This window comes from Bos taurus, chromosome 7 (genome assembly GCF_002263795.3).
Source record: "Bos taurus isolate L1 Dominette 01449 registration number 42190680 breed Hereford chromosome 7, ARS-UCD2.0, whole genome shotgun sequence".
In the NCBI taxonomy this organism is placed as follows: Eukaryota; Metazoa; Chordata; class Mammalia; order Artiodactyla; family Bovidae; genus Bos; species Bos taurus.
In genome coordinates this window covers 960,528-987,568 of record NC_037334.1, presented here as the reverse complement: position 1 = coordinate 987,568, position 27,041 = coordinate 960,528, and the positions used below count along the sequence as shown (strand labels likewise).

Genomic DNA, 27,041 nt, shown 5'->3' with positions numbered 1-27,041 from the left:
TATTGACTGAGATGACAACACTCCAATATCTGCTTGTGTTCATGTTAAATCTGTAATCAGAGATGGTGATATAGAAATACACAGTCAAATGTCATTTAAAAACACACAAAAATTGGACATGTTATATACTTCTCTTTTAAAATGTATTTGTATTATTTTCACCAATCAAAACACACGTAATATATTTTATTATAAAACATTAGGCAATGTTACTTTTGAGATATGCAATCTGAAAGGTCACACCTGTGTTTACTACCAGTATGAAACACCAGAGGAGTTACATTAGAAATCAACCGTATGAACTCATCATATATCATTACCATGACTTTACACAGCATCAAATCTGGATTCAGTCTGCCATTCAGTGTTTCAACTTTGGACTCTGGGTGTCAGTAAGGGGCCCTACCAAGCATTTTCTCCTTTCAGGACTGCAGCTCTGAGTTTCATGGTGCACAGATAAGCACAGAGCCTTGATTCTGTCTCCTGTTTCCACAGTGGATCAACACTGAGCAGGATGCTTCTAGAATGCTCTCCTACTCTGACCGACTCTGTCTGCTCTCTGGAACCTGCACTTGAAGTCAAGACCTGACAGGGGAGGCAGTCATTTCCTTTTTAACAAAAAACTAAGTCAACAAACAAAATGAACCTAGTTCAAATTCCAGGCTAATAATAAATTACCTGGTTTATAAAAATATGTGTCCAAAATAGTTACTTCCAGGGTTGTGTACAATATAAATTACAAAAATAAAATAGAAAAGATGAAAAATTGAGCACATTTTTCAGTTCTTTATCCAACACCAGAATTTATCCATGGAGAGCAGTGTGGAACCATCTGCATTGCACCAGGTCCCTGGCACGCCCCAGCTCAGGAGGGAGGGCCCTGAACTGGGGTGAGGTACTTCTATGGAGCTCTGCGGGCTGCAGCACCGTGGCCTGCCGGGGTGCACTCATCACTCGCTGGTGGAAGGTGGTCTTGGCAGGAAACCCGTCCACACCATCACGGACTTCCTCCGTGAACACAGGAGGAGTCAGTGAGCAGAAAGCCACTCTGTATGGCACCTAGCTCCATTTATAAACGGCACCTGGCTGAGTGTACAGTCACCCAGTGGGACTCCCACGTGCCCTCATGTTCCTGTGCTGCATGTACATAAGCTGAGGACAGATAATGCGTTTTTAAAACTCTCCCCTTTCCTTTTATTTTTAAAGATAGATTTAGTAAAGTCTTTTTAAAGAATGTGTATTAGGTCATTTTAAGATGTTTATATATGTACAGCGGTAACCTTCTTCACTATACCATCAGGCCTCTGAAGCCAAAATAATCCTCAGCTATGTAATAGGTGTTTCTGCCCCAATCCAAGTTAGTATTCCATCTTACAGCTGAACATGTCTAAACATCACAATAGAAAACTATTTATTACTTCAATATTAATTTTGTTCATCAAGGGTTCCAGTTTCCAGTGACAAGACCAATAAGGTACAAATGGTATAGAGAGAATCATATATTTTAGATATATTTATAATAAACTTTCTTAACAAAGTTCCTCCTCAGAACACATTCCATAGAATGTGACAATGTTGACCCAATAGCTTCCAAAATAACTGAACAAAAGATATGAATCTGCAATAGAATAAGCTCCAGGGGAAAGCGTTACGAGCACAGGTAGCCATATGTGACCATCATAACTCCATTTCTGCAATGACACTTCAATACTCAGTATTTTACTGAATCTTGAATAATTTCCATATTAGTCTGAAAGTATCAATTTCAGGTGAGCAGCTTAAAATCAGGAAATATTTACTAGTTAGTAATTGCCCTTTAGGACAGCTCCTCCCTATCCCTCAGAAGGTCTTCCCTTAGGACCAGGAAACGCCTCCACAAAGTGGAAAACCACCACAAACAGCATTCTGAGCCAGCTTGCTTCCTAAAACAGACCAAAGGGGGTTCAGGTGGCTTCTTTCATAAAAGAAAGGAAGTCGAGGAAGAATGCTGTGTTGGAAGAGGGAAACTCTGCCTTGTGAAATCATGTATCTTACCCGAGAGGAGGTAAGAAAGGACCCAGTCCAGGCACAAGCAAAACAAGCACTCAGCAAGTGACTGCCATCATCTTTAGTGATCACTTCGTAAAATTCTACTCTAACAGCAGGTGATGGGGTCAAGAATCTATTTGCCATCATATGATTGACATGGGTGTTAGGTGGCTAATAAAGAAGATGAAGTTCTAGGTAGCACTTCAAATTAATAAGTCCAGAAGACCAAGAAAAAAGAGATAGGGTAGTAGGATTTTAAACATATATATGTTTTAAGCAGCATAAAACGAAACTTAAAATGCTATCGTGCAGTAAAACTGAATGTACAGTCATCCAGACTAACAACACAGTTTAGAGAAAACAAAGTATCCTGGTCTTAGCAGTGATAATTCTCAGCCTAAAACATGGCAAATTAAAGAAAAGTTACATTTTTTTCATAATATAGATTTAATTATATTCCTTCTGAAATATGAAAGAAAGTTAATTCATACCCTAAAAGAAGGTAAGATATTATAATATGATGGTGGCCAATTAATACACATAAATCTATTTTTTTCTGGACAAACACAAAATTATTTAAGAGGATTGAGACAATTCTAGAAGCAGCACTACCTTGAAGATTATTTGGCTTTATAAATACTGATTTCCAAAGTGCTAGAGGGCAAATCCAAGCAAGCATTTGTGTCATGCATATAAATCCCAACAGTTACTGAGGATGAGAAATGATCACTATTACCGCACAACTTAAAAAGAAAATTCATATATTCTAATTGCTCACCTGAAATGACCTTGAACAAAATTTCTAAATGTGTGGTTTGTATTTTTTTTTTTTCTTTAGACGTAATCTGCTTCATTTTATAATCTAAGCAAGGCAAGCCTAGTACAACTGAGTAGGGGCAAGGCATCATGTTTCTTACATGCAGAACATGGAGTTTTTCTATTTGGTTCCATCAACTCCCAAGTATTTCACGCCCATGGAAGTGAGAGTTCCTTCACTGATGACAAGCTTGCTATTTCTAACTTATCATCGACAGCCTTCCAGGGGTCCTGTCGAGGCGTCCAGACTGCTGTCTGTGTCCGAGGCCAGCGTCTGCTCCGTGGACATGGATGAAATGTCATTGATGGACGACGACTGAGAAGGAGTGGCGTTGCTGCTTACTGCTGCATCTGTGCTAAGAAAACCAAATATAATAAAATCTGAGGCACGACACTGCTGCAGATCCAGGCAGTGAGACTTCAGGCCACTTCTCAGCTCTGTCCTTTTGCAGTTTCCTATACTATTAGTATAAACAAGAAGTTAGTCGACTGTACATTTTGAACTTTTTGTGGAGTCTTTCTTTAGGCTCAAAATCCCAAATATTCCTCTGTCTTTCACTGCAATATTCTCTTTCTTCCTGGTGGCTAAACATCACACACATGTATAGTCATGTTAACTACTTTAAAAATACCTTCTGGTTTTAAAAAGATATTAAAAGAAAATTGTTGAATTTATCCTAAAACTATCAGTATCACAAAAGGCTCAAGTCCAAGTAGGATTCAAGTGTCATCAGACATTTCAATTATAATCATAAACACTTAATCCAAGGAAAAAACCATCAACCTTTGAAGAATTCTTTTGCAATAAAAAATACCTTCTAAAAGAAGGAATGATACAAACAAGAAAAAAATAGGAACAAAATTTAGTGGACTCTTGTTCATTTTATTTTTGCCTTCGAAATCCCCAAAACTGATATTTTAAGGCAAATGAAACTAATCTGTTTTCCACTATCTATATTTTAGCCTGGTTTGAACAAAAACAAAACATCCAGGGTCTCAGAGGTCAGTCTTAAATTTGTGATTAGTTAACTATAAGCATCTAAATTTTTATTGAAGTTATATAATCTCCGGACACTTGACACATGTCATGCTGAATATAAAATTCAAGAATAAGAAACAGCCCCATATGTATTTACACGTGTGTGTGGTGTGCATGTGCTTTCCAGTGGGAGTGGAGTGAATACAAATGTGAAATAAATGTAAGTAAAGAGTTTTGTTTAAGGTAGAACCTTATAGATGGTATTATAAGTTAATACCATATATATTACGCCTCTAATAGTCATACAGCTTCCTAATTGTTAGTCAGACTTCTACCACTAAGATCAAGCAGAAAGATAGGAGAATTATATGAACAATTTTCTCAAAAGAAAACCAAATTCCACTTTATCTAGACTCATATTAATTTTCTTTTTTAATTGGTTGGGGGCAATATAAAGAAGGTCATGCACGTTGAAAGCTTTAAATTCAATTCCCCTATCTATAAATGAAAATGACGGTAGCTGTTACAAGGATGAACCAAGAAATGTTCACAAAACAGTTAGTTCGCTGCCTGGCATCAGTAAAATGTTAGCTGCCACAACCAGAGCAGACCAAAAAGAGAAAAGTATTTCACACGAGGAGTTTTCAAATCCGATGCTGGTCAAGGTGGCACTTAAAACACGCTGTTGCCATTTACAAAAAATGAATAGAGAGAGAAAAGTATTATGCAATCAAACTATTAAAGCAATCACTAACCTGAAGGTTGATCTTTCACAACACCATTCTTGCTTCTTTCTTCCCAATCCATTACTTCTTTGTAAATTAGCTCTTCAAATAGAAATGCAAGTTAGAATGCTTCATCAGTTTCTCTGCATCTCTAAACCCTGCTCCCAAATAAATTGGAACCACTCCAAGGACACTGTGATGTGCTATTTTTAACTGTGATAGACAGACAAGTAATAGTTTACCTAGACCAAAATATAATTTGATTCCTTGTATCTTTTCAACCAACCAATTATGAAGGCCATAAAAGTAGGGTAGCTCTGGATCCACTAGTTGGTTTTACAAAGTTGAGGGTAGGGAGAAAGTGAAAGAGAGACATGGGGAGTGGGGAAGAGAAGGAGGAAAGTACTAGCAAAGTGACTCTAACAGAACAGTTTAACTACTGGATATTCTCACATCTTTTTGCACAGTTTTTCCTCCACCATTGTGGTTCTTCAAATGTAAACTCCTCCAGATTGGCCAGAAATTGGTCTAGTTACCTGTTTTTTCTTGGTTTCAATCTCAGTTTTCCTCAACGTTCATTTGTCAGAAGAACTACCTATTAGGTAAGATACTAGCAGCGTCCTACAAGTTTGGTATTCGTGAAATAAAATCAGCACAGTGCAGGCGCCGAGCGAGGCTGTGGCTGTGTGCACTGTGGGTCACTGGTTCCCTGCAGCCCAGGGAGTGGCTCTTGGGCAGGACATGCTGCCATGTTTGACTTGCGCTGACCACAGTTCTCAGCTATTATTGATTCTGCTTTTTAATGCAATATTTTTAGTTTAACCTCTTTATTACTGGTTTAGTTTCTTGTGGGTTGTCTGGTTAGAGTGGTGGTAATAACTATTTGCATATTTTTGATCTGCAATTTCCCCCAAACTCTTATTTTAAAATGCATATATAACTACAAGGCTTACAAATACAGCAGAAGTTCCCTTGACCCCAGTGGGGTCTCTCATATCTGCTTTACAGGGGCCTGTGAATTGCGGTTTCTCGATAGTCTGCAACACGTTATCAAGTTAAGTGTAATACACTTACTGAATTTAGTTTACAAATCAAGATTTGATAATGTGAGATGTGTGAAAAGCCTTTGTTTTTGTCTTCTGAAGCAAATATGCAATTCATACACGTTCCTCTCTAATTTTGTTATCTTCAAGTTCTTCATCTACTGGGAAGTGGGAAGAGAGAGGATAGAGCTGAAGGGTCTCCACCCCTCCCTTAGAAAGGCTACTGTCAAAAAGTGTTAAGTTGCCCCATTTCAAGAAATGTGTAACAATCAAAATAAATTCCATCTTTACCTTTCCATTCTTCAATTGCATGTTCTCTCTCTTCCAACTGGGCATCATAAATTTGGGGTGGTGGCTAAAAATTAAATTTTACAGGTAAAGTTAATAGTTGGAAAAATAATAAGGCATGAAGAAAATGAATCACTTGTAAGACTTCTAAAATACTTATAAAAATAATAAAATAAAATATTTATAATATTGATATAATTTCATTCAATATGTGGCTTAAAGATTTCTAAGTATATTTACATTGGTTTCAAAATCAAAATAATTACGGAATAATTAACCAAAAAATAGACCTATTATAGTCCTGCTAATAATTACACTCTAAGGACATCTGCCCAAATGTAATTATAAAATTAGCAATCACAGGCTGCTTCCTAGAGATCCATTCTGGACAAGGTACTGTGCTAGGAAATACAGAAGCTGCAAAATATATCTCAAGTTTTTATTTCTTCTTATTAGAACTCCCAAATTCAGTCCCCAAATCCTAAGTGGACTGCTTCAAAAATTTACTTAAAATCACGTTTATAAATCAAATTCTTTTCCTATAAAACAATGAATAAAATGGTGGTTAAATGCACAGGACAAAACCTAATAATGAGCATGTGAACGTGAACGTGAAAGTCACTCAGTTGTGTCCGACTCTCTGTGACCCCATGGACTGTATGGTCCCTGGAATTCTCCAGGCCAGAATACTGGAGTGGGTAGCCTTTCCCTTCTCCAGGGGATCTTCCCAACCCAGGGATCGAACCCAGGCCTCCTGTACTGCAGGCGGATTCTTTACCAGCTGAGCTATGAGGGAAGCCCAATAATGAGCATGCCACCATGTAATTATTTCACTTTCAACTAAAGACCATCCATACCAGGGATGCTACAGAAAAATGCACATGAGCATCACATTCAGAAGTGGAACTCCTCTAACAGGTACCTCTGGGGAAGGACGTCCAGACCTGTGATTTTCAGCAAGTTTCTGAGCCTGACTGGATACCTAAACAAGATAATAAAAGCAAAACCCAGGTATGGTACCAGGCACACAAATGGATGCCTAAAAAAGGTGATATTGTGATCACACATCAGCATTGACATAAATGAAGACAATTATATCACCACAGCATAAGCATGTTCACTCCTGAGGTACTTGGAGTTCAGCCCCAGTAAGGGTTTGACCCCGGCTATAGCTGAGCACTGAAGAATTGATGCTTTTGAACTGTGGTGTTGGAGAAGACTCTTGAGAGTCCCTTGGACTGCAAGGAGATTCAACCAGTCCATTCTGATGGAGATCAGCCCTGGGATTTCTTTGGAAGGAATGATGCTAAAGCTGAAACTCCAGTACTTTGGCCACCTCATGCGAAGAGCTGACTCATTGGAAAAGACTCTGATGCTGGGAGGGATTGGGGGCAGGAGGAGAAGGGGACGACAGAGGATGAGATGGCTGGATGGCATCACTGACTCGATGAACGTGAGTCTGAGTGAACTCTGGGAGTTGGTGATGGACAGGGAGGCCTGGTGTGCTGTGATTCATGGAGTCACAAAGAGTTGGACACAACTGAGCGACTGAACTGAACTGATATGGCCTCAAAGTAATCAGGAATCCTTTTAACCCTAAATCTTTGTGTAGCCATTTCAGACAGACAGACAGAAGATCCAGGGAAATGTATGCCCTGCCTTTACACACAAGTCTTTTCAAAATAGATGCTTACCGCTTCTGCTTCAGCAGGGTCATACCAAACAGTGATATAAGGGTGACGCAAAGCTTCATCTACAGAGATTCGCTTGTCGGGATCTATCACTAACATTTTTGATAATAAGTCTCTGGCTTGACTTGCTAGGGTAAAAACAAATATTAGATTAATAAAGTAACAATTTTAACCAGAGAATCACACAATAAAGAACTAAATGTGACAGCACAGACAGAACAAAAATATACTAACTCTGAGAAACTGGTGATAAATTCAGGATTATTAGTCTCTTTCTTTAAGAGTAAATCAAGCAGCCATTTCCTACAAACTAGGCTTTCAAAGGTGCTTTTGGCCTGAGTATGGGAGGGGAGAAGGACAGAGCATAAGGCTGACAAGCCATGGGCAGGGAGGGTACAGGAGCTAGGCTGAGCGTGGCACTGCAGAGAGGGCGGGCATGAAGCACGGGCAAGCCTTTTCTCTTGATGAACAGACTAAGCCACACAATGACTTCATATTTGCATCATATAGAACAGTTCACAGATCTCTCTGTTTTGCCTGTGCTGTGCTTAGTCTCTCAGTCGTGTTCGACTCTTTGCAACCCCACGGACTGTAGCCCACCAGGTTCCTCGGTTCTTGGGATTTTTCAGGCAAGAACACTGGAGTGGATAGCCATTCCCTTCTCCAGATGATCTTTCCAATCCAGTGATCAAGCCCAGTATCTTGCACTGCAGGCGGATTCTTTACTGACTGAGCCACCAGGGAAGCCCTCTGTTTTGCCTACCTGTATACAATGTACACTTAGATAAAAAAAAACTAGAGATTAGTAGCTAGAAAAAAACTTAACAAGTTCAATAACTTGGTTAAATACAAGGCTCACCTAGGTTTCAGCTATTAAAATTCACAGGTGGGACCTCCCTGGTGCTCCAGTTGCTGAGACACTGCACTCCTGTGCAGGGGCCCAGGTTCAACCCCTGGTCAGGGAACTAGACCCCACATGCTCCACCTGAGAGCTTGCACGCGCAACCCAAGACCCCAGACGCCACAGCGAAGACCCAAGACAGCCAAATGAATACCAAAACCAAACAAAGTTCACATGTGTAGGCAAAGGAGAGATGGAACTCTTCTGAATGAGGCACAGTTTGTCTTGATGCAGAGAAAATCAAATCTATTCTTTTCCCTTAAACACATTAAAATGTGATGGGCACAGGATAAGGGGAGAAGGCCTTTTAAAATTTCTGACTCTTCAAATGGGTGACAATCTTTATTCAAGTATTCTTTATACCTGGTAACAGTCTGAATTCCATTTGCTGTAACTAATATAAGAATCTTTCAGACTATGTAAATATTTTGACCAGAGGCTTCAGTTTTGTCCCCTTTATTGAGGACAAAACTTCTAGGTCATTAAGCTTTCTTTCTGAAATGCCTTCATTCTAGCCTATAAATGACTTTGAGGGTTTTCAACTATTTCATCTTTCAGTTTTCACAGATTTTAGAATGCAAACATAAAAAAGCTTCACCAGATTATGAAAACAAGTATAAGAAAAAAGGATATCTTACTTTTAATTTTGTCTCGTTCAGATTCTGATGGGAATATCCAATCTGGAAAGAGTTCTTCAAATTTGATTCCAGGATACTTTGGTCTGTTTTCTACATAATTCCTCACAGTTGGCTGAAGTTTCTTCATGAAATCTGCAGATGGTGTTCCTAGCTGCTCAATAACTTTATTCCACTGATCAATATCTAAGGAGTCTCTTGAGGAAAATACAACTGAAATGCCTTATATTCATATTACATAAAGTTGCATCATTCAAAGAGAAACTTAAATTATACTTATCAATGAATAATTAATCAGGCCAGCTCACTGGGTCAGCAGAAGCATTCTGAAATAATATTCAAATAAGGTTTGGGTTCCTAGTTAAGACTATTAAAAAAAAAAAAACAAATAAGCTCTGCACCATATAAACTCTGGTCACAGTTTATTATATCAACACAATGAAGTCTTTATGGCTTCCTATTCTAGATCAAAATAAAGTTATCTTGTAGCTGAAGAATACCTATGACTGAAAGGCTTTAACATGAAAGTAGGTAATAATTATGTAGGCAAATTGAAATCAGTTATCACAATAACGAGCTTCCCTGATAGCTCAGTTGGTAAAGAATCCACCTGCAATGCAGGAGACCCTGGTTTGATTCCTGGGTCGGGATGATCCGCTGGAGAAGGGATAGGCTACCCACTTCAGTATTCTTGGGCTTCCTGTGTGGCTCAGCTGGTAAAGAATCTGCCTGCAATGCGGGAGACCTGGGTTTGATCCCTGGGTTGGGAAGATTCTCTGGAGAAGGGAAAGGCTACACACTGCAGTATTCTGGCCTGGAGAATTCCATGGACACTACAGTCCATGGGTTTGCAAAGAGTTGGACATGACTGAGCGACTTTCACACCTCTACTTCTCTTAATAAAGCTATGTTAGATATAAAGCTCCCTGAAATAGACAGACCTAACTGACTGCTCAATTTACGGCTGGGAACCACCTTATAGGCTTGGCAGGATGGGGTGCATGAGGGAGGGGGCGGGAGCTGGGACTCTGGACTTTCTGAGCCCTCATCATGTCATCTCCCACTGTAGCTAGGCTCCCACTGAGCAGCGACAGCTTTGACAGGTCATTAAGTTTTACTTGGCACTGACTCTGGCTATCATTGCAATATAAATGAGTGTGTTTTATTTCCTTTCAAAGTACATGATCTAGGTTTCAGACTCCACTGTGTGTTAGTCACTCACTAGGTGTCAGGCAGTCAATCTCCCTTGGGTCTCATCTTCCTATTTGTAAAATGCAGACAAGGCCAGCTTTGTCTCTTTTTCTGGGAGCTTGAGATAACTGGCAAGATGAATGTGGAAAGTGATTCTAAAACCATAAACATTATATAAGAGAACACAAACCAGAGGAATCAAATAAATAAACAGAATCTTTAAAAAGTTATTAATTGAGGTATGTCTTAGAAAAATAAAGTGACATTACTGTGAAAGAACCTAGGGAACAAACACATGTTCTTCAAAGGACAAAGGAGGAGGCCCTCTCGTCTCCTGTAATGTCTTTCTTCTTCTTGGTATACCATCACCATTTTGCTCTCCACTGGAGCTTTCCATCACCAGTCAAACATAATTTTTTTCCCTCTCATCTTAAAACAACAGTCACTTTCCTTTGAACTTCCGTAGCTTAGCTACCGTTCGCATTTGCAGCAATACAGAGTTGTTTATATCTTTAATTCCCAACGTGCCATGCTCTCTTAACCATTCTTTTCACCCATCATTTCATGAAAACTGTGCCCGTCACAGTTGCAGATGGGCATCCCTCAGCTCTCAGTCCTCAGCTTTGTGACAGTGTCCACGTGCCCCCCTCAGTAATCTGCTGCTGGGCCTCCAGGGCCCCGTGCTTTCTGAGGGCTACCTGGCAGAAGCTTTCTCTTTCTTATAAGCCACAAGGACTTCTTTTCTACCTTTGCTTATGAACCTAAAACAAATCTCTGACAACTGCAGTCTGGTTTCCAGAATCTTTTTCTATCTAATGTTTGAAAAAAGAGCAAAATTGTCTTTGGAAAATGATGCTAATCTCTGTGTGTGTTCTAAGGATGACATTAGATGACCTTATACATAAAATTATTATTACAGATACTGTAAGATGTTAATATGTAAACTAAGAATTTTAACATTATTTAATAACGCACCAAAAAGTACCCACACTTTTCATATTTGTACTATCTGAAGATATCACAGTTAATTAAGAAAAGAAAGACGCAAAATAAATTAAAAATTGAGACAAACTGAATGTTAAGTAGACACTTCTAATTATGTATCGTTAGGGAATTCCCTGACAGTCCAGTGATTAGGACTCGGTACTTTCACTGCTGAGGGCGTGGTTTCAATCCCTGACTGGGGAACCAAGATCCTACAAGCCTCGTAGCTTGGCATAATAAATAAATGTATCTTTAGAATACATCAACTTTTCCTTTTTATATTGAATTTATTTGCAAATTAAATATCTCCTATTTACAGTTTGAAACAACTGAATCTAAGGTAAGGCTATGAAAAATTGCTAGAAAATGTATTAGAACAAAATAAAATGCTATGTTTAACTTCACATAAAATCTGTGATGTGAAAACTATTAAGGAAGGTAAATAAAATGCTAGGGATAAAATTTTTTCATTTCAAGTTTGTGTTGTGAAGATTTATATTGCAAGAAAATCACCCTCATAAAATCATAAAAATGAAAATTAATAAAATATATATAAAACATTGACTATACAACTTAATTTCTCTTAAAGATAACCATCAATCTGCCAGGAGAGACTACTTTAAGCTTTCATAAAAAAAAAAATAAAATCAAAAGACTAATGAAAATTTTAGGTGGTGAGAACACAAATGAAAAAGGGTCTATGTGAAGAACTAAGTTAAAGTAAAAAATATTGAAGATGGAAGAACATGAGGAATATGAGAAAAGAAAGCTATTGAAACTATTATATATCTACTCTTCCTTATGCTACATATCATAATAGGATTTGCTGACCACAGTATAAGTTAACCTTTTGCATTTTATATTTATTTAGACTTCCCCACTGGGGAAGTCACAAAATAACCATCTAAGTGGATCTTCTAAAATTTTCTACGAAATGTCAGAAGAGTAACAAACAAAAAATTTAGCAAATATTGTTCCTCACAAACTTTTCCCTTTAGGTCTTATGTAGCATGCTTCAGTTCTTACTTTGGAGGAAAATATTCTATTGCATCCTGGTAACTGATGAAATAGTATATTAAACAAATTACATAAGAATATTGGCCTATTAAATTTAGACAACTCCCTAAATAGTTAAATTAATTAACTAAATAGTATTTTCGTTTAAACAGCAGAATACATTTGTCAAAGAATAAATGCATTTCTTATAAGCTATTTTTAACAAAATTAAGAATATAAATTGGTTTAACTTAATTCTATGTGTTAATAAAATTGTTAAGTAAAAGAGAAAACATAAAATTGAGCCATTTGATCTGTGACACTAATTTAACAAATATAATCAAGACCTCCTTAGAATACAGTCTAGAATTACGACATTTTCCTTTTGAGCTCCTGTTGCCTTTGGTATTTATGGAAAACATGGCCGGGAAGGTCCCCGGGAAGGATACGATCAGTGCCTTGGAATATCACACAACCTTTCACCAGCTCTCCCATGATGCAACCCACTGACCAGATATCAACTGAAAATAAAGTGAAATGACAAAATTATGAAGTGCCATGAACAAAACAAAGGTGAGGAAAAGATTTCTAACAGTGCACTAAACACATAAATATGGAAAATAAACAGGCAGTTAAGGGTGAACTGTTTTAGACAGTATGAAAGATTGCTGACCTCTATTTTGGCTTTCAGTTTGCAGCAATCTTGGCTTTCAGTGCCAAAGAGTCCAATACTTTACAGCTTCAAAGACAAAGTCCCAGAAATTAGGAGTGCCTGTCCCCAGAAAGCTGTTTCCAGGCACGAGCCCACCCCGGCTCCCGGCCTTGTGGTCAGCACCGGGTATCTCCCTGTGAAGGATACAGTCTCTTCCTGGGAACAGGACTTTATGGAGGACCATTTCTGCCATGATGCACCCGACAGACCAGATGTCCACTACCAAACACCAGGTGATTAAAACCAGCCAGAGACCACCCCCATGCATGTCTTCTCTCAAATCCCCTCCCAAACACAGACAGACCCAGCTTGTTAGTAGGACTCGTGTGAAATATGAACACCATGTCTCCAGAATGATCCATTTCTAAACTGTCAAGGCAGCGGGGCCCCACAGGGCCAGGCTTGTTTGGGTTCCAGGCGAGGGCCAGGGGCGCCTCAGCTTCTGGCTGTTCCCCCTCCTCTGCGGGGCCCAGCTGAATCAAGGCCTCTGAAGCCCAGACAGAGAGCTCTTCAGTGCTGGTGTAGGTGGGGTTAGAGACGCTAACGGGACCGAATTTCCTCCCATGGCCATAGAGGACTGGAAGGCCACAGACTCGTGTCTCTCTGAATGGGAGCACAAGTTCTAAAACATCTGGATAAACTTGAAGCTCAGCTCATTTCAGATGACTTAGGCAAACTTTCAGACTCCTTTTTTTTTTTTTTTTAATAAGTAAGTGTGATTTAGTTCTTTTTGACAAATTTTTCAAAAGCTAAGTTTCAAAGAGCTCTGATATTGCTAGAATAAGTTTTGCTGTTAAAAAAAAAAAACACACCAATTTTACACACAAAAAGCACATGCTGTATTATTCCATTTATATCTAGTTCAAAAATAAGAAAAATCAATCTATGGTGCTGGAAATCAGGATAATGGCTTCCCTTGGGAGTTGAGACCCAGAGGGGTCCTGGGGAGGCCTCAGTTATGCTGCTGGTTACATGGGTGTGCTCCAACTGAGCTGCACACCTGGGATTCACATATTTTTTTTTTTGTAAGCATATTATACTTTGATAAATGTTCAAAATATTCATTTCAAAAGTGAATAATTTTAACCAATGGAAATATAAAATTATTTCTCATCTGTGAACCATGATAATCTATGCATAACACAGTCTCCATATTATATTTCATACAGTTCACAGGAAAGAGAAGAAAGCTCGTGATGACTAATAGCACTAATTTTAAACATTGCGGCCTCTTCCAGTCCTGTCTGTACTCACCGTTCTCTTTGTAGCCCATGCCCAGGATGACTTCAGGTGCCCGGTAATACCGTGTGACCACATAGGGAGTCATCATAAAGTTGGTGCACGCTGTACGAGCCAGGCCAAAGTCGAGGATCTTCAGGGTGCAGTCTGACTTTACTACAATGTTACTAGGCTTCAGATCCTAGGACAGAGAAGGTTAAAATTAATACAGTGAACCAAAGCATGCTAAGTAAACAATCTCACGTTGGTTAAAGATTTGTGAGGTCAGTGACCACTGAAGTATGTGAGAGCGCTGGGAGAAGGAAGAAAGTCAGAATTGAACCCTGGGATTTTAGAATCATGTTGGAAAACCTAACTCTCAAATGGAAACCACAAAGAGCAGTCTAGAGAGGCCAGACGGGTGCCCTCATCCTCCGTGTGGAAGCCTTTGTGACACTGCTCTGCTTAAATCCTTGAGAGTCTCTACAATATCCTGTCCTCCCTCCTGCCCTCCTCCTGCCCTCCCTCCTGCCACGCCCGGTCATCCTTCAGTTCCCAACATTCCGGTTCTTCCCTGCTACCCATCAGAAGCACAATTCAAGCCCTATGTGTAACTTACATTTTCTAGCAGCCACATTAAAAAAAGTGACTAGAAAAGGGAAGATTTAATTTTAATAATATTTTCTTTAATCCAATAGTGTATTTCCGTAGTATTCATTTCTAAAATGTAACCAACATATAAACATTATAGAGGTATTTTACATTTTTTGGTACTGTCTTTGAAATCCAGTATTTATTTATAATTATAGCCACATTCTGAGTACTTAATAGCTTCATGTGGCCAGTGGCTATGATACTGGACAGCACAGGGCTAGAATTCTCAGGCCCTAGAATCTCCCAAAGGCTTCTTCTTTCTTTGGAAGAAGAATCCCACGATTACCAACACGAACTTCCCATCCCCTGGGACCTGCCATTCCCCGGCACACACACTACTCTTCAAGTCCCTTCTTCACCCTTCCCAGTGAGCGCTCTGTGAGAGGAGGCCTCAAGGTCTCTCTGTGCTCCCAGCATCTGGAGTCTGGCACAGCATTCTCAGAAAATGTTTGCAGGTGAATGTACACATCACACTCCACCACACTCTCAACACAACTCATCACAACTTCTGCAGCTTTTTTCGTTGTTACTCTAGGGCCTTTCTTTATGGTGATCCCCTACATCCTAGACCCTTCCTCAGGCTACAGGAATTTGATTCTTGCCTGGAACTTTGGCCTGAAAACTCATCCTAGAAACTATGACTTCTAAACAATCTATTATTTTGACAAGTGCCTTCCAACGTGTAGCTACAATGTCAAATTGCCAAGTCACATCACACAGTAAATGATGTTTTAGGACCAGCACCTGGCTGAAACTTTCCAATTGATGCGTCACCAATGGGCATAGGTGTGCCTTGAGTGACAGCTGCCAAAGGTTACTGGGATAAGTAGAACAACATTTAAATTTACATCAGTCAAAACTATGTTTCATTACTGCTAAGGGCTTTCTTTCTGAAAATTCGGAATTCAGTAAAATATAACATAACTATGCATTGCTTAAAAACATAATGAAAACTCCTACCAAGCCCATGCAGATGCACTGGTCCCTGGCTGGTCCCAGAGCACTTCCTCCATGCATGTCCCAACATGAAGTGCTGAGGGGAGCATGGCCAACCCCACCCACAGCTGCGAGGCTGCACAAAAGAAAGCATGGGAAGAATAGGCACCACACTCAAACCAGCAACCTTTTCCTGTGAGGAGGCAGTAATGCAGCTAAGGTAAAACAAACCAATTTGTTCCTAGGTTCCGTTTTTAGAACTAAAGAATATGGGAAGAACGGGTATTTCAGGATACAAATTGTGCTTAGTCGCTCAGTCGTGTTCAACTCTTTGCAACCCCATGGACTGTAGCCTGCCAGCCCCCTCTTTCCAAGGAGATTCTCCTTTTTATACCCCATGGACCATATAAAAAGACAAAGAGATATGACACCGGAAGATGAGCCCCCAGATTCGAAGGTGTCCAGTATGCTACCGGGGAAGAGCAAAGGGCAATTAACAATAGCTTTAGACAGAATGAAGTGGCTAGGCCAAGTGGAAACGACACTCAGTTGTGAATATGCCTGGTGGTGAAAGTAATGTCTGATGTTGTAAAGAACAATACTGTATAGGAAGCCAGAATGTTAGGTCCATGAGTCAAGATAAATTGGAGATGGTCAAGCAGGAAATGACAAGATTGAACACTGACATCTTAGTAATCAGTGAACTAAAACAGACAGGAATCAGTTCAGATCAGTTGCACAGTTGTGTCCGATTCTTTGCGACCTCATGGACTGTAGCATGCCAGGCTTCCCTGTCCATCACCAACTCTCGGAGCTTACTCAAACTCATGTCTATAGAACCAGTGACACCATCCAACCATCTCATCCTCTGTTGTCCCCTTCTCCTCCTGCCTTCAATCCTTCTCAGCATCAGGGTCTTTTCCAATGAGTCAGTTCTTCCCATCACGTGGCCAAAGTACTGGAGCTCCAGCTTCATCATCAGCCCTTCCAATGAATATTCAGGACTGATTTCCTTTAGGATTGACTGGATGGATCTCCTTGCTGTCCAAGGGACTCTCAAGAGTCTTCTCCAACACCACAGTTCAAAAGCATCAGTTCTTCGGCACTCAGCTTTCTTTATAGTCCAACTCTCACATTCATTCATGACTACTGGAAAAACCATAGCTTTGATTATATGGACCTTTGTTGGCAAAGTAATATCTCTGCTTTTTAATATGCTGTCTAGGTTGGGCATAACTTTTCTTCCAAGGAGCAAGTGTCTTTTAATTTCATGGCTGCAGTAACCATCTGCAATGATTTTGGAGCCCAAGAAAATAGTCTGTCACTGTTTCCATTGTTTCCCCATCTATTTGCCATGAAGTGATGGGACTGGATGCCATGATCTTAGTTTTCTGAATGTTAAGCTTTAAACCAACTTTTTTACTCTCCTCTTCTACTTTCATCAAGAGGCTCTTTAGTGCTTCTTCGCTTTCTGCCATAAGCCTGGTTCATCTGGATATCTGAGGTTATTGATATTTCTCCCAGCAATCTTGATTTCAGCTTGTGCTTCATCCAGCCCAGCATTTCTCTGAATATAAGTTAAATAAGCAGGGTGACAATATACAGCCTTGACATACTCCTTTTCCTATTTGGAACCAGTCTGTTGTTCCATGTCCAGTTCTAACTGTCGCTTCTTGACCTGCATACAGATTTCTTAGGAGGCAGGTCAGGTGGTCTGGTAGTCCCAACTCTTGAAGAATTTTCCACAGTTTGTTGTGATCCACACAGTCAAAGGCTTTGGTGTAGTCAATAAAGCAGATGTTTTTCTGGAATTCTCTTGCTTTTTTGATGTGATCCAATAGATGTTGTCAATTTCTGTTTCCTCTGCCTTTTGTAAATCTGGTTTGAACATCTGGAAGTTCATGATTCACATACTGTTGAAATCTGGCTTGGAGAATTTTCAGCATTATTTTGCTAGTGTGTGAGATGAGTGCAATTGTGCAGTAGTTTGAACATTCTTTCACATTGGCTTTCTTTGGGACTGAAATGAAGGACCTTTTTCAATCCTGTGGCCACTGCTGAGTTTTCAAAACAGGCTGCCATATTGAGTGCAGCACTTTCACAGCATCATCTTTTAGGATTTGAAATAGCTCAAATGGAATTCCATCACCTCCACTAGCTTTGTTCATAGTGATGCTTCCTAAGGCCCACTTGACTTTGCATTCCAGGATGTCTCGCTCTAGGTGAGTGATGACACCATCATGGTTATCTGGGTCATGAAGATGTTTTTTGTATAGTTTTTCTGTGTATTCTTGCCACCTCTTCTTAATATCTTCTGCTTCTGTTAGGTTCATACCATTTCTGTACTTTATTGTGCCCATTTTTGCATGAAATTTTCCCTTGGTATCTCTAATTTTCATGAAGAAATCTCTAGTCTTTCCCATTCTATTGGTTTCCTCTATTTCTTTGCATTGATCACTGAGAAAGGCTCTCTTATCTCTCCTTGCTCTTCTTTGGAACTGTGCATTCAAATGGGTATATCTTTCCTTTTCTCATTTGCCTTTTGCTTCTCTTCTTTTCTCAGCTATTTGTAAGGTCTCCTCAGACAATCATTTTGCCTTTTTGCATTCTTTCTCTTGGGGATGATCTTGATCACTGCCTCCTGTACAATGTCATGGACCTCTGTCCATAGTTCATCAGGCACTCTATCAGATCTAATCCCTTGAACCTATTTGTCACTTCCGCTGTATAATCCTTAGGGATTTTATTTAGGTCATACCTGAATGGTGTAGTGGTTTTCTCTACTTTCTTCAGTCTGAATTTAGCAATAAGGAGTTCATGATCTGAGCCACAGTCAGCTCCCAATCTTGTTTTTGCTGACTGTATAGAGCTTCTCCATCTTCGGCTGCAAAGAATATAATCAATCTGATTTCGGTATTGACCATCTGGTGATGTCCATGTGTAGAGTCTTCTCTTGTGCTGTTGGAAAAGGCTGTTTGCTATGACTAGTGTGTTCTCTTGGCAAAACTCTGTTTGCTTTTGACCTGCTTCATTTTGTACTCCAAGGCCCAATTTGCCTGTTACTCCAGGTATCTCTTAACTTCCTACTTTTGCATGTAAAAGTAGGAAGTCAGACATGAATGGGTGAATTTAATTCAGATGACCATTCTATCTACTACTGTGGGCGAGAATACCTTAGAGGAAATGGAATAGCCCTCATATTCAACAAAAAAGTCAAAAATGTAGTACTTGGGTGCAGTCTCAAAAATGACTGAATGGGTTCCAAGGCAACCCATTCAGCATCACAGTAATCCAACTCTATGGCCCAACCAGTAATGCTGAAGAAGGTGGAGCTGAATGGTTCTATGAAGGCCTATAAGACCTCTAGAACTAACACCCAAAAGAGATGTTCTTTTCAGCACAGAGGATTGGAATGCAAAAGTAGGAAGTCAAGAGATACCCGGAATAACAGGCAAGTTTGGCCTTGGAGTACAAAATGAAGCAGGGCAAAGGCTAACAGAGTTTGGTCATAAGAATGTGCTCATCATAGCAAATACCCTTTCTCAAAAACCAAAAAAGACTACTCTACATATGGATATTGCCAGATGGTCAATATCAAAATTTGATTATGTTCTTAGAAGCCAAAGATGGAGAAGCTCTATACAGTCAGTAAAAACAAGACTTGGAGCTGATTGTGGCTCAGATCATGAGCTCCTAATTGCAAAATTCAGGCTTAAATTGAAGTAGGGAAAACTACTAGGCCATTCAGGTAGATCTAAATCAAACCCCTTATGATTATACAGGGGACGTGATGAATAGATTCAAGGGATTAGATCTGGTAGACAGAGTGCTGAAGAACTATGGATGGAGGTTTATAACATTGTATAGGAGACAGTGACCAAAACCATCCTAAAGAAAAAGAAATGTGAGAAGGCAAAGTTGTTGTCTGAGGATGCCTTACAAATAACGGAGGAAAGAAGAAAAGCAAAAAAAGGCAAGGGAGAAAGGGTAAGATAGACCCAACGGATGCAGAGTTCCAAAGAATGGCAAGGAGAGATAAGAAGGCCTTCTTAAATGAGCAACGCAAAGAAATAGAGGAAAACAATAGAACAGGAAAGGCTAGAGATCTCTTCAAGAAAACTGGACATATCAAGGGAACATCTTTTGCAAGGATGGGGATGATAAAGGACAGAAAGTCCTTACCATTAAGGACCTAACAGAACCAGAAGAGATTAGGAAGAGGTGGCAAGAATACACAGAAGATCTATACAAAAAACATCTTAATGACCAGGATAACCATGATAGTGTGGTTACTCACCTAGAGCCAGACACCCTGGAGTGTGAAGTCAAGTGGGCCTTAGGAAGCATCACACTCTGATGCTGTTACAGAGCTGTACTCAATATGGCAGCAAACTTGGAAAACTCAGCAGTGGCCACAATACTGGAAGAATTCAGTTTTCATTCCAATCCCCAAGAAAGGCAATGCCAAAGAATGTTCCAACTACCATACAGTTGCACACATTTCACATGCTAGCAAGGTTATGCTCAAAATCCTTCAAGCTAGGCTTCAGTAGTATGTGAAATGAGAACTTCCAGATGTACAAGCTGGGTTTCAAAGAGGCAGAGGAACCAGAGACCAAATTGTCAACATTCAATGGATCATGGAGAAAGCAAGGGAGTTCCAAAAAAACAATCTACTTCTGCTTCTTGGGTTATGCTAAAACCTTTGTGTGATCACAACAAACTGTGGAAAATTCTCAAAGAGATGGGGATACCAGACCACCTTACCTGTCTCCTGAGAAATCTGTATGTAGGCCAAGAAGCAACAATCAGAACCTTACATGGAGTGACTGGTTCCAATTTGTTAAGGAGTACAACAAGGCTGTCTACTGTCACCCTGCTTATAATATGCAGAGTACATCATGGAAATGCCAGGCTGGAAGAATCACAAGCTGGAATCAAGATTGCCAGGAGAAATATCAAGAACTTCAGATATGCACATGATATCACATTGATGGGGAAAGTGAAGAGGAACTAAAGAGCCTCTTGATGAGGGTGAAAAAGCTTGCTTGAAACTGAACATAAAAAAAACTAAGATTATGGTGTCCGGTCCCATCATTTCATGGCAAACAGAAGGGGAAAAAATGGAAGCAGTGACAGAATTTCTTTTCTTGGGCTCCAGAATCACTGCAGACAGTGACTGCAGCCATGAAATTAGAAGGTGCTTACTCCCTGAAAGGAAAGCTGTGACAAACCTAGACAGCATATTAAATAGGGAAGACATCACTTTGCCAGCAAAGGTCCACATAATAAAAGCTATGGGTTTTCCAGTAGTCATGTATGGATGTGAGAGTTGGACTATAAGGATGGCTGAGCACCAAAGAATTGATGCTTTCTAATTGTAGTGCTGAAGAAGACTCTTTAGAGTCCGTCAGACTGCAAGGAGATGAGACAGTCAATCCTAATGGAAATCAACTCTGAATATTCATTGGAAGGACTGATTTTGAAGGTGAAGCTCCAATACTTTGGACACCTGATGCAAAGAGCTGACTCACTGGAAAAGATCCTGATGCTCGGAAAGCCTGAAAACAAAAGAAGGGGGTGGTACAGGAAGAGATGGTTAGATAGCACCACTGATTCAATGCACATGAATTTGAGCAAACTCGAGGAGATAGTGGAGGACAGAGGAACCTGGCGTGCTATAGTCCACGGGCTTGCAAAGAGCTGGACATGACTTAGCGATATGACTTAACAACATACTTGACCACCCAGCAGTCCCTGAAATCCAGCCTGGCCTTGAACTAACACAGCCACACGAACGAGGATGATCAGAGTAGTGTCATCCAGCCTGGTGAACTGCTGTGTGGTTAGAAAACATGCCCATGACAGCCACGTCTACCTGTCAGAAGAGTGTCCTCTCGCACCGATTTTGTTGGACTGACTGCCATCCAAGTAAAGACGGACTTTACTGCCATCTACTGGACAACTATGATACTCAAATGCAAACCTGTGGATCAAGCTGTGGAGAGGTGTGGATTTTATCCTGGCCGGAATGGTAGAGGTGGCCGTGTTGGGAGGCAAGGGAAGGTGCCTAAAGAGGTCCCGGGGCTTCTGAGGGTTCCCCACACACACGGCCCCATCAGTCTCCACACACAACCAGAAGCAGCTTTCCACAAAGGAAGTGGACTTATAGTTTGAAGATGGCAGAGTAAAGACGATTCTGCCCCTTCAAATCCTGAAAACCATCCCAAAGAAGGAAAACAAGAAATACACAGTAAAATACAAATGAGACCTAAATCTGGGGGCTTGACGCACAGAGTATGGGGAGGCACCCCTGCAGCAGCCAACAAGGGTATACGAAACACCTGTAACCAGATAAGGGCAGGAGCAGAGGAGTTGAGGCCGAGGGTGTCATCATCCCTCATCAGCTCTCCATCTAGAACCCGCTGACTGAAGAAGTTTAACAACTGTCCACCGACTTGACTTCCTCACATGTACCTATGACCGCTTACTCGGATGATTGTATCTGGGGACAGGAGCTGAAGCAGACGTTTGGAGAAGTATTAGACATAAGTTCTAAGTGGACACTGAAAGTCAAAGACTCAAAACAACATCATCATGCCTCCCCCAGCTGGTGGTAGGGGGTGGTCATGGAGGCCAGCTAATAAATGGAGATCTCTTCCAACTATATTATGACACAGGCCTGGGGCAAAACTGTGAAAGACTGGTGTCCGTCTCACATGGTTTCTGATCCTCTTATCTAATCAGTATGGGAGAATGCATTTGCCTAATCAATGACTATATGACACACCTAAGGCCTTATTAATCTGCTCTGGCAACAACACCGTGTCCAGTACAGCAGCTACAATCAGGACCCCTGGTCAGCTAAGTCTCGGTGGTCGACATTCTCTAGCATCCATCTAGTTTCTTCAAGGGCTGGACTAGTGAATTAAACTGAGCTAGGAGGGACCACCACCCTGACATTTTTAGGTTCTAATGGTGGCGGTAATCTCCTCCATTCTCCCCCATCTCCGAGTTCAATACCGTTTTTGATGTACTATCTTGGGGACGGCAGTTTCACGTTTCCACTTGGCTTTGCCAATCAAGATAACTCAACTCCAGACCAAAGAACAAACGCAGGGGTCAATCTGCCAGGAGTATCAACTGTCGAGTGTATCAGTTCCAGTCACATACTTGAGGACTGGGAAGATGACTGCTGCATGGACCACAGGGTCCGTTTTGGACCACCAGACTCGTACACTTGAGGAATGAACAGTGCAGAGAATGATGACCTGCTGTGGCTCCGAGATCAACCACCTGGTGAAAGGGACTATGGTTTGTCTCTTCCCCTCAGGAAGGGAGGCTCACGAGGACCCTGCTCTTGACCTGTGTGCAGAAGCAGAGCTGAGAAGGACAGGGGTGGACAGTGGTAGCCGTGAAAATGCCTGTCTGTCTCTCTCCTGTGGGAGTGCAACTGACAGACCCCCCGACGTGCCCTAAGCCTCCCCTCCGCTCACGGCAAGGCCATAAGTCCCGCAGCGGCTCTTGGCCAGCAACTGCATATGGAGAAGGAGGTCCTTTCCTATGAGATACTGGATTCCTCTAACAGACAGCTTCCAACCCTTTTTCACACCCTCTCTATGCCAAGGGGTCAGACTGTGCTGTCCCCCGCCAGCTTTCCCACCTCCTCTGACTCCCTCCTTCTGTTCTTCCTCAGAGGCCTTCTCCCTGCATCTCCTGCATGTCTAATGCCATCATGGCACACTAATGCCTTCAGTGAAAAACCTCATATGCTCTATGGGGATGGAAGTCAGCACACAGGAATAAACAACTTGGCCAAGTGGAGTAATCCCAACCTCAGTGAGTGGCCCACAGTGAGATAATGTGGACCACAACTCTGGAAAGGGCTGCGGAATTGAATGACAAGTACTGCAGAAGGCAGGATGGGGTAGGGAGCAGGATGCTGAGGGATTTTCAGGGGATGGGGGTGGGGGGGGAAGGTTCGCAGGAAGGTAAAGGCAGACCTCTCAGATCCCCACAGAAGATCTTGGTTCTTTCTTCACTTCTCATCAGTCAGTTCAGTTGCTCAATTGTGTCCAACTGCAGCACGCCAGGCTTCCCTGTTCATCACTAACTCCCAGAGCTTGCTCAAACTCACGTCTGTCGAGTCGGTGATGCTATCCAACTATCTCATCCTCTGTCATCCCCTTCTCCTCCTGCCTTCAATCTTTCCCAGCATCAGGGTCTTTCCCAATGATTCAGCTCTTCACATCAGGTGCCAAAGTACTGAAGCTTCAGCTTCAGTATCAATCCTTCCAATCAATATTCAGGGTTGATTTCTTTTAGGATTGACTGGTTTGACCTCCTTGCAGTCCAAGGGACTCTTCAAGAGTCTTCTCCAACACCAACACCACAGTTCAAAAGCATCAATTCTTCGGCGCTCAGCTTTCTTTATGGTCCAACTCTCACATTCATATATGACTACTGGAGAAACCATAGTTTTGACTATATAGACATACATATTGAAAATTACCTTAAATGTGAATGGATTAAATGAACCAACCAAAACACACAGACCAGCTGGGTAGATGAAAACATGTGCGTGTATGCACTTTCACTTACCACATTACTTAACCCCTCCAAATTGTATGTAATTATCTTACATTGTTTAGGTTAATCATGTCTCTATTATGGCTTGCAATTGTAATTATCTTTTTTTTGGTCTGGATATTGATTATGAAAACTGATAAACATCTTTTATTATTGTGATTATGTAACTATTGTATCATGATTGATCAACAGAAAATAACACAATTCTGTAACAGTAAAACTATCATTTAATAGAAAAAAAATTCAAAGAAATTCTAGCCTTGTAGAGATGACAGTGCCTTCATGCCAAGAAAAAAATGCTATTTCCCACAGCCAAGACATGAAAGCAACCCAAGTAAGTGCCTAATAATACGACTGAATAAGAAGATGTGTTGTATGATTGTATGTATGTGTGTGTGTGTGTGTGTGTGTATATATACATATATAGGCCTCTGTGATGGCTCAGCAGGTAAATAATCTGCCTGCAATACAGGAGATGTGGGTTCAATCCCTGGGTTGGGAAGATCCCCTGGATGAGAAAAATGGCAAACCACTGCAGTATTTGTGCCTGAAAAATCCCATGGACAGAGGAGCCTGGTGGCTACAGTCCAAAGGGTCGCAAAGAGGTGGACATGACCGATTGACTAAGCATATATATATATAAAATGGAATATTACTCAGTCGTAAAAACGAATGAAATATTGCCATTTGCAGCAATGTAAATGGACCTAGAGCATATTATGTTTAGTGAAATGAGTCAGAGAAAGACAAATACTATATGATATCAATCACTTGGAATCTAAAAAATGATACACATAAATGTATATACAAAATAGAAACAGACTCACAGATATAGAAAACAAATTTGTGGTTAACAAAAGGGAGAGGGAATTGGGGAGGGACAATTTAGGGGTTTGAGATTAACAGATAAAACTAGCACATATTAGGAAGATATATAAAGGAAGCAACAAGGATATACTATACAGCTCAAGGAATTACACCATTATCTTATAACAACCTATGATAGAATATAATCTCCAAAAATACTAAATCACTAGGCTGTACACCTGAAACTAACACAATATTGTAAATCAATCATATTCCAATTAAAAAAAAGAAGAAAATGCTATAAAAAGGAACTTTTAAAGATAAGAAAGAGCTCCAACTTACTGGTACTTCAGAGAAAGACAGAATAAAGAACACATTTCTATTCTGAAAGAAATAATACAAAGTTCCCAGAACTCTAATGGCATGTCCTTCCAGACTGAAGTGCCCACCACAATTAATGAAAAAAATTTCCATATGATGGCATATCACCATAACATTTCAGAATACAAGAAATAAACTTTAAAAGATGTTTTCAGAGATAAAAACAAAACCCAAACCAGGGCATCTGCAAAGGATCTGTAATAAGAATAGCACCAGAAAGTTCAAAAGCCATACAGCACTGCACCACAACGGTACAGTACTCATACCTCAGGGGCAACTGACTTATAACCAAGGATTTCATATCCAACCAAATCACTAATCATGCAATAGGGCAGAAGAAGAGTTTCAGATATCTGAGACTTAAAAACTTTACTTTCCAGGCACCACTTTTGGGGAAGCTATTGGAGGACAGGTCCTACCAAAAAAAAGGAGAGATGGGGGTCAGGAAGCAGAGAGAGGTGAAGGAAACCCTCAGGAAAATGCTGGGGCAAGGCCAGGATAAGGCCTCGGTATCAGGTATGGGGGTGGCCAGTCCAGATGTGAGCAGGGTTGAGGTTCCACAAGACGATCAAACCAATGAAACAGTTAAGCCATCTGCAGTAAGAGATCACTTAGACACCTGGCAGAAAGCGTAGGGTTTAATTAGCAGTAAAGACACGGAAATCTGCTTCCTCCTTCAAACAAACAACAAAGGCCACAATTCTAACAAGTGAAAGACAAGTGTTGTTAACCCTAGGGACAAAAATTTGAAAGGAAAAGAAATAAAATCATGGTATAAATGTAAGCTTAACTGTGAAAAGTGTTTATAGGTCCTGATGATGTAAAACTGACATCTGATCTAAACCAATTATACTGTAACTAATTGGGAGGACAGGGGAGTGAGAGAGAGCTAAATCAGTACCTTATGTTCCAAACTGAAGAGAGATCAACAAATAGAGATCTAATCATATTGTTTCAAGATATAAACACCAAAATAACAGCTAGAAGAACTGAATGAGTGCTGCTGGGGAGAGAGAAATAGGAGGGAGGAGGTGGGGGTACCTTTTTAATAAGTTATCCTTGATAAAAATAAAAAAAAAACCAGACTGACCAACTCATTCAGCAAGTTGCAGAACAATCATGTACAAGATGACCCTATTTTTTAAAAATATAAGTTATAAAGGACATAAGTATAAACAGATATACTGGTATTACATAAGTAAGAAGATGTATCAGTGTAAAGGCAGGAAGAAAAAACCCAAATGCCATCAGTGGCCTCCTCCAGGTGACAATGGAGGGCTGGGGGACTTTCCTTTCCCTTTGTTTTTAATTATACAACAAAAAAGTGGTAGGATTATGGCTGTTTTATTTTTCAAGTAATTAAATTCTATGTTTATTATGAAAATATCTTAGTAAGCAAAACTGAACGTGTATATCTATGCCTATGGTATCAGTTCAGTTCAGTTCAGTCGCTCAGCTGTGTCCAGC

At 40.5% G+C, this 27,041-nt stretch overlaps 1 protein-coding gene across 7 annotated transcripts in view; it reads right to left on the bottom strand.

Moving 5' to 3' along the window:
* Positions 1-121: 121 nt before the first annotated feature.
* The window catches only part of MAPK9 (mitogen-activated protein kinase 9), a 68,134-nt gene continuing 41,214 nt past the window's right edge, over positions 122-27,041 (bottom strand). For 3 of the 7 annotated variants that reach the window (XM_005208370.5, XM_024994373.2, XM_024994374.2), the window contains exons 6-12: positions 14,244-14,409; positions 12,727-12,798; positions 9,110-9,292; positions 7,574-7,698; positions 5,883-5,946; positions 4,579-4,650; positions 122-3,195 (exon numbers count right to left, since the gene is read on the bottom strand). In XM_005208370.5, the coding sequence (XP_005208427.1) occupies positions 3,053-3,195; positions 4,579-4,650; positions 5,883-5,946; positions 7,574-7,698; positions 9,110-9,292; positions 12,727-12,798; positions 14,244-14,409 (825 nt within the window). In that variant the 3' untranslated portion in view covers positions 122-3,052. Of the gene's footprint in view, positions 3,306-4,578; positions 4,651-5,882; positions 5,947-7,573; positions 7,699-9,109; positions 9,293-12,726; positions 12,799-13,136; positions 13,209-14,243; positions 14,410-27,041 lie in introns of all 7 variants that reach the window. The other 4 variants (XM_005208371.5, XM_005208375.5, XM_005208376.3 and 1 more) reach the window with 4 other exon arrangements.